Raw genomic sequence first — 9,042 nt, forward strand, 5'->3', positions numbered from 1 at the left:
GCAGAGCCTCTGAAGCAGACAAATCACTGCTGTTCCGTTCCATTCTGGTCCCAATCCCACAATGCTCAAGCCCAATCATGTCTCGACCGCCTCACCAAAGTATTCAGCCATTATGGCCACCATTCCAGAGTCTCGTCCAGTCATGACCATCACGCCTGAGTCTTCAGCCAAGATGTCTCCAATCCCAGAGTCTTCAGAGTGTGCAGCGCTGAGCACTGTGGCCAAGGCAATGTTGTGTATATGTGGGCAGAACACACATCAGCGCCCATCTCTGTCCCGAGTACAGAGAGGACTTTTTCTCCCATCCAGAGTCCAGAGAGGGACCCCTGAGCTGACAGCACCAATCTGGAGGCTTCTTAGTCAGCCAGCACCGCCCTACTGGGCGTTGCCCTAAGTGAGGCTTTGTTTTTCATTGACCACGTGTTTCTCAGAAAACAATACGCGCTCATGTGAAATTCCACTCCGTACTCTATAAGTGAACAGAACTTCAGTGTCATATGTAACATCACTACCGTCTACTACAGTATCGCATCAGACGTCATGCTATAGACCCCCTGGGGAACAATTGTTATGAAAACGTTGATATAGGAGATGAAGAATTGTCTAAACTTTAAATCATTAAAATCAACAACATGTATGTTAGACCCTATATCGACTAATCTACTGAAAAAGATGCTTCCAAAAGTTATAGATCCACTTCTTAATATTATTACTTCATCATTGTCATTAGGATACATTCCAAAAACTTTTAAGATCGCTGTTATTGAACCTTTTTTTTTAAAACCACAACTTTATCCTAAAGAATTAGTTCATTTACAGACCGATTTCGAATCTACCTTTTCTTTCAAAAATACTAGAAAAGGCAGTGTCCTCACAACTGCATTTCTTAGAAATGGTATCTGCGAGGATTTCCAGTCAGGATGTTGACCCTATCATAGTACTGAGACTGCTCTAATTAGATTTACAAATGATTTGCTCTTATCATCCAATTGTGGTTGTATTTCTCTATTAGTGTTACTGGATGTTAGTGCTAGATCTAGATCGGATGACTAGTAATTTCCTGGGTGTGCTCTTTGATACTAATCTTTCATTTGAAATCCACATAAAATCTGTAAAATCAAATGTTTCCATCTAAAAATATATCTAGATTACGACATATGCTCCCAATAATAAATGCTGAACAGGTATTTCATACTGTTTTATTGACATATTTCTATGGCTGAAACACTGAAACACAACATTTTCCTCAAATTCTCAGTAAAACTTGATCTTATAGCAGTTTTGTGAATAGTTTTAAAACTCTTAAAAACGTACTTGCTAGGAACTATTTAGAGAATTTGTTGTGAATTTAGCCCCTGATCGCCTGTGTCCTCTTGGCTTTCTTATGATGTAATGATTCAGAGTTCAATCCTTTTGAGACTAATCAGCACTTTTAACTGAACCAAGCTGTTTATATGACAAAAATAACTCTTCAGGGAGTCTATTAGCACATGAAAACATTTATCATCAGTAATGATGTCCCACTAAACATGATGTTGAAGCCTAGCAATTAAAGGTGTTAGATGCATGAACGTGTGCTGATGCAACATCCATTCCCCTTGGATGAAGGTTACTCATCATTACCCTAAAATACTTTACTGCTTTTGTAGAAAACAGACAAAAGTTTAATGATTTTGTTGTGTCCAGTAAAACAAATAGAAATTAACTATAAACATAAACTGTTTGTTTTAAGTTACAAGAACCATTCACTGGAATGTCACTCACTGAATATTTACACTGATTGCTGAGATACTGGCATGCAATAAAGCACCAGTTACATCTGTCTAATATAACGTTATCAAGCTGCACAGCAGGTTTACTTGGTTACAAAAAGTAATTACACGTGTTGAAGCCAGTGCTCCGGCATATAGTGCATCAATATCCTTTTCCAATCCTGTTCCCCTCTCTGCTCCAATTGCTTCCTGTCTCCTCTACACTGTTCTGTCCAATAAAGGCCCAATAATTTCTTTGTTTTAACACCTATAAGTATTAATGTTTTGGTTTGGCATCCCATACGGAAATGTAATATGTGTATATATGAAATATCAATATATGCTATATATGCTATATAAAAAAGTAAAAACATATATGAAACCTATTAGAAATTGGAACAATGTCATATATTGACATATAAATGTATCCCATATAATATATCTGTTTATGTATGTAATGATACATATTTTGACTTATATGACTCATATATGAAATATCCTAATATGAATCCATATAAAATCCTATACAAGCATACATAATGTTTGCATATATGTTGTTTAAATAAACTTACATAAATTAGACACATCTTCTTTACATAAATGGCATTAACATATAGTACCATATAAAAAGTCATCATATATTATTAATTTTAATATATGTACTGTATATATAATAATTCTTCTATGGGTATTTCATACATGGTATAAACCTTTATCTTCATACATTGTGAGGATGTATATATGTGCTAATAATGTATTGCCTTATATGAAACATATATGACATCACTACTCGGATATAGGGACATATATGTACATATATTACATTTCCGTATGGGATGCAAAGGGAAATCCATCCTGTAATTTTGGTAAAATGATAAAATGCCTGTTGAACACCAAAAGAGGTTAATTCGGACAAGTGCTGAGAAAGCTAACAGGTAAAATGTGATAGAGTCTGAATTATTGCCCCATTCAAAATACACAGTAAAGAGATAAAATGGGGAAATCTGTCACGTTTACATTGGTAAAATAGTTCAATGAAGGAGATATATTCAAATACCTTTAATCCAAAATCACTCATAGCACAGGAATACGTAGGTGATTTATCCAGACTTAATATCAACAAGATCCGACAGCCTACAACTGAAACACAGGGATATAAATACAAGAAAAAAACTGTGGCGAAGGGGGCGTGGTCTAGCTAGGTCTGTGACGGGAGACAGTTGCCTCACAAACAAAGAACACTCATGAACAGAATATAATAATCAGTGATTAACCATAGCAACAAACTAGAATGTGAATATGTAACCAAGGGAACTAATAATGAACCGGCAAATGGGAACAGAGCAAACAGAGTACCAAAGCACAATGAAACTAAACCAAAACAGAGCATACACGGTCCAACACAGTAGGGAGGGTGGGCAACGGCTCTAGAGGAGGACGCAGAGCGGGCGAAGGGCAGGAAACCAGGGGAAATAACAGAGGGAGAGTCCAGGGTGGTGATGATGGTGGGAGGAGCCAGACGGGGACCCAAAACACAGCCAGGATGATGGCCCATGGCAAAGTCATGATGAGTCATGATTTGGCTGATGACTCCAGGGTGACAACTGACAGAGATGAGGGTGATGGAAGTAGAGCCCTGGAGGCAGACAAAGAGCAAGCGAGACTTGGCGACATTAATGGTCCTGGAGGCAGAGGTGTAGACTCAGTGATGAGTGTCCGAGTTGTAGCCAGGGTGCCAGAGGACTGATATGGAGCCGGTGGGACTGAAGGCTAAGATGGAGCCAGGGGACAGAGCTGGAAACTGGAAGACATGAGGTGAATCCATGCAGCATAGTGGAGTAAACAAGGGTGGAGCAGAGGAGCTGATGGGAATCAGCGGAGGTGGGGCAAACAGGCTGGCTGACTTTGGAAGAGGAGGCAGGAGAGGGCGGCTGGGTGGGATTTCTGGAGACACAGGAGACTTGGAGCTGGGTGGGAAGAATAAGGGAAATATCCTTTTCCAAATTTTCATAAACTTTTGCAGAGGCCAGCTGCAGCTGAATCATGGCCACGGGTGTCTGACTGGGCTTTCCTCCATGCCCTAGTACTCTACAAGCAGTCCCACGTGTTGCCGGCTCACGCACATGGTCAGACATTTTGTGAGGCTTGGGCTCCGGAGCTCTGGCTCGTTCAGCTGAACTCTTTGTCGGCAGGCTCTGGCTCGCTGTCTGCGGTGGGCTCTGGCATTCGGTCCATGCGAGGTGGCTGGGCTCTGGGTAGGTTAGAGCCCAATGGAGTCTGCCAATGGAGTCTTCACTGTTGGGGATGAACAGCTGTCAGTAGTGCCACCTTTCAAATATCTGGGGGGTATTCTTTCTGAGGATAGCTGCTTTGACAACGAATTCCAGAGCCGTATTAAACAGGCCTCAACTGCCTTTGGGAGACTTCGGTGCATAGTCTTTCACAACAAGAACCTTCATCCCTCCACAAAGGTTGCTGTTTACCAAGCAGTCTGTGTCACCACCCTCCTCTATAGATGTGAAGCTTGGGTAACCCACAGCCGTCACATCAAGTCCTTAGAGCGCTTCCACATAAGCTGCCCCCAGTGCATCCTGGGAATTACCTGGTGTAACCATGTGCCTCTCACTAAAAATACTTAAAAAGACCAGGACTGCAGACGTATTGAGGCCATGATCACCTAGTGCCAGCTGCAGTGGTAGGGGCACGTAATAAGGATGCCCATGTCGGCTCCCCCGCATAGTGTTATATGGCCAGCTACATCATGGACGACGCTCAGCTGGAAGGCCGAAGAAGCGCTGTAAGGATCAAATGAAGAACGTCTTGAGGAAGTGTAAGATCAGACCTGAAAATCTAGAGAATGTTGCTACTGACCGTACCATCTGGCGACAGCTGTGTAGAGACGAGGCTCGTACACTGGAGATGGAGAGGACAACCAGAAGACAGCAGATGCGAGCCAGGAGAAATACAGCCATGGTAGCTACCACCACCATCACATATATATGCTCCACCTGCAATAGAGTTTGTGGGTCCAGGATAGGACTGTTCAGCCATCAAAGATCTCACCGTTAAAGTCATTGTTTTGATTAGCACCACTGTTACTTGTATTCCCAACAGTGGATTATCTTCTTTTGTTTCACTTATTAAAGTATATTGCTGAAAAATTGTCTTCTACAGCTTTCCCTCGTCTTCTTGCCTGATCTGATGTGACAGAACACCAGACCTACACCATGAACCCAGTAAGAGTCATCGATGAGGATATCCTGTGCTCAATTTATTAAGATGGCTGTAGATCAACAACCTGAGATAAACGACAATTGATGGACTTCTTTTTGAGTGGGCTGGATTACAACATCATCCAATTGTTGCCATTGGGAGACTCCAGCATGACCATGGCACAATATTTGGACATTGTGCTGTGGATGTGTGGCTTATCTTATACTGTCGGCAAGGTGGAGGACAATGGAACACTCCGCAGCAGCCCTCCTAGTCCACTCCCTCCATCATGAGGTCCTCAATCATTTGCACTAAGTCCATCCCCACAACAGTTCCAGAGCCCATGCCCACTGCGGACTCAATGCCTGGAGCCAATTCAGTCTGACCAGTTGTGTGAGCCGATTCCTGTAGCCGTTCCAGTGGGAATATTAATAGAATATGAAGGCATTGAGTGGAGCCCCACCCATACTCCCAACGCTGATGTGCATGTTGTGAACTCGAACCCTTGTGGGATTGAGGAATATGAAGAGATTATTTCCAAACCTGTTTCATTGCCCAGCACCATGTCTGTGTTGTTGATGGTGCCCCCACCCAGCCTCCCACTCCCACCTCCTCTGCCTATGCCATGCTGGCTCCCTTCAGCACTTCGGTTCCTCCCTCGTTGGCATTACCTAGCACCTCGGATCTGCCTGGGGCTTCCAGTTCGCCAGCTCCACCAAAAGACCAAAAGAGGTTGTTCGACTGGCTTCACCTCGATCCACCTGTCACTCCACCTCTGCCCACCGAGCAGTCGGCTCCACCTTGGCTCCTCACCCCCTCGGCTCCACCTGGGGCCGTCATCCTTGTGGCTCCACCGGGCTTCCTCATTCCTCCAGCTCTGCCTTGGTCAGTTCATTTTTCCTTAATCCAGGGGTGTCCAGTCCTGCTCCTGGAAAGTTTAGCTCTAATCCCATTCAAACACACCTGAACCAACTAATCAAGGTCTTACTAGGCAGACTAGAAACTTCCAGGCAGGTGTGTTGATTCAAGTTAGAGCTAAACTTTGTAGGAAACTGGCCCTCCTTGAGCAGGATTGGACACCCCAGTCTTAATCTAAGCATAGTTGAGATGATTAGATGATTTCCAGGGACGTAAATTGGTGTAGCCCTATACTGGACATGTGAAAATATCCAGATTCCAGATTTATTGTGTTAACATGCATATTTTGAGTGAAGTGGAATGAAAGGCAATGGATTAAATGTATTGTTCTAACAGAAGTGCACTTGCCTGCTGTTTATTAGTACAGATGCTGTCTTACATGGGCAGAATGTAAGCGTAAACAAGCTTTATTAGATTCGCCAATCCACTATACTGTATAGATCAGATTGATCAGGTCTATGAATATTTAACTAGGGGTGGGTGGATTTGAGAGATGAATAATCAAACCTCATGGTGAATGGGGTGGTTACTGTGCTTTCTGTAAGTATAAAACTGAGTCATTTCAGTGACAAGGACCAGGGGGCTAAACTGACAAGCATCCTCACGCAGAGTCTGCTCTTCAAAGTCGATCCAGCAGTGGAGTGACAGACATGGACAATCAAACAATCCAATACTGCTTTCCAAACAACAATTTGTCTTGTACCCGAAGTATCCGACCTGAAGCGGAGTACATCATTGTGTACATTTTTGTTGGTGTCACATCAGTGTTCACCGTGTTTCTGAACCTGTTGGTGATCATCTCCATCTCACACTTCAAGCAGCTCCACACTCCCACCAATGTGCTGATCCTCTCTCTGGCAGTGGCTGATCTGATCGCAGGACTGATTCTCATGCCCGTGCAGGGAATGAAACTGATTGAGCCATGCTGGTACTTTGGAGAATTTTTTTGCTCAATATTTCCTCTTATTCTTTATGTAGTTGTTGTGGCATCTCTTGGTAATATGATTATTATATCTGTGGATCGATACATTGCTGTGAATGACCCTTTGCGATATCCAATGAGAGTCAATAATAACAGAGCTATTGTTTCTATTGTTGTGAACTGGATATTCTCCTTCTTCTATTCATTTTATCTTTTGTATGAGTTTTTACTGTATCCAGAGAGGAACCACACATGTATTGGAGAATGCATACTTGTTGTAACATTGGAAAATCTTCTAATAGATGCTTTTGTTTGTTTAGTTGCACCTTGTTGTGTAATTATTCCTTTATATGTGAAAATCTGCTTTGTAGCAAAACGGCAAGCTAAGCATTTAAATTCAATCACAGAAAAAAAGGCCAAATCAGAAAAAAAGGCCGCAAGAACCTTAGGGATTGTAGTACTGGTTTATCTTCTTTTTTGGACGCCATACTACATAGTTACTCTTTCTTTTGGGCATGACGAAAGTGATACTCTAATAATTAACATCATGTATTGGATGTTATGCATGAATTCCTGCATGAATCCACTTATCTATGCAATGTTTTATCAATGGTTTAGAGTGTCAGCAAAGTACATTTTGACACTGAAAATATGTGAACCTTCATCAGCATACTTCAACCTGTTCCCAGAAGCATGAAGTACATGCAGGCATAAATGTAAACAACCTGTGTATAAATGGAATAGTTAGGGTTCTTGTGTTAAGCACTTCCTTATCAAACATTAGATGACACCAGTCTCTGTGCAACACCTGTTTGTGAAAAGTGTAAATATTCTGCTTAGTAGCCTATGTATGCCTATTGTGAACATGTACATGTGTGAGTAACATTATCTGTCTCTATTTGCTCTATTTGGCCTTAACATGACTAAATCAACTACACCAATATCTTTAAATACAAAGTAATCTTTTTTTTTAAGAAAATAATGCAAAATACAATTGTGGGATAAACTATAAAACAGCAGCTGGTAAACGATTGATAAGACTTGTGATATGTAATTATCGTAATATGTTATTAGTCTGTTCATGTCTCCCAATAGTGCCTATGTAAACAAGTTGATCTTTAACTAAGAAGAAGCCATAGAGTTAAATTTGACAGGAATGACCCTGGGCACCTCTCTTGAATATGATATATATACATGGAGTACTGGCTTGAATATGGAGCCCTCTTCCATTTGACTGTCAGGAACTGATGAGGTCATCCCTAAAGATTGTCCGTAATTGAACGAATGCCATTTTGCAAACTGTAAGTTGTAAGAGATGTTTTATCATGTTTAAAATATGTTGGAATGTATGACGATCAATAAACCACACTTAAACATGCCAAGGGTCAAAAATAACGGAACTAAACACTTTATTTGGCATACAATTTCTAACATTCTCATATTGTATTATTAATTGTGTGAAGCATGTTACATTTTTTTAATTGTGGCCGCAATTTTTTCTGTTGTAATGGGCTGATATGAATATGTTCAGATATGTGTTTGTGTGATATGTTTGAGTCAAAAATTATCCAGTGTGAAAATATACAGTGTGAAAGTGTTTGCCTCTGAATTTCTGCATTTGTGCATGTTGTATGTAGTCATATTTCAAAATCGTAGGCAAAGCAATGCAAGTTTATATATATATTAGTAAATTTCATGCACAATGAAAGTCAGCACTGTTTACATTTGAGTAATTAAAGATATTGACTTTTAAATAAATTGACAGGAGTCAAACCATGAACATGGATGCTACATACAGGTTATCCTGTCACCGCATTAATTTGCGTTAAGGCTGTTTTTCTTAACAACAATTTTCCAAACTATTTTTGCCGCATTTATCAACATAAAATGTATATGCTAAAGTTAAAGGAAAAAAGGTTGTGTCCACACTTAAGAAATTGTATCAATAAAATGCATTTTATGTGATATTTATTTTATTTGTCTACTAAAAAAATATAATCAATTACGTATACCTACAAATAGTTCATAAATACACAATATTGCCAAAAGTATTGGGACACCCCTCTAAATCACTGAGTTCAGGTGCCCTTCATGGCCACAGGTGTTTAAATCAAGCACTAGGCCTGCAGACGCTTCTACACACATTAGTGAGAGAATGGGCCGCTCTCAGGAGTGTGTGTGTGTGTGTGTGTGTGTGTTCGCTTCTACACACATTAGTGAGAGAATGGGCCGCTCTCA

At 40.9% G+C, this 9,042-nt stretch overlaps 1 protein-coding gene across 1 annotated transcript; it reads left to right on the forward strand.

Annotated features, from left to right (window-relative positions):
* Positions 1–4,021: 4,021 nt before the first annotated feature.
* Positions 4,022–7,501, forward strand: LOC307142554 (trace amine-associated receptor 6-like; the record flags this gene model as incomplete). Its single annotated transcript, XM_079843523.1, has 4 exons — positions 4,022–4,358; positions 4,492–4,724; positions 5,524–5,849; positions 6,508–7,501. 4 exons carry the CDS (start codon positions 4,022–4,024, stop codon positions 7,499–7,501), a joined length of 1,890 nt encoding a protein of 629 aa, XP_079699649.1.
* Positions 7,502–9,042: the final 1,541 nt, after the last annotated feature.

Source organism: Gobio gobio (genome assembly GCF_949357685.1).
Source record: "Gobio gobio genome assembly, chromosome: 18".
Taxonomy (NCBI): Eukaryota; Metazoa; Chordata; class Actinopteri; order Cypriniformes; family Gobionidae; genus Gobio; species Gobio gobio.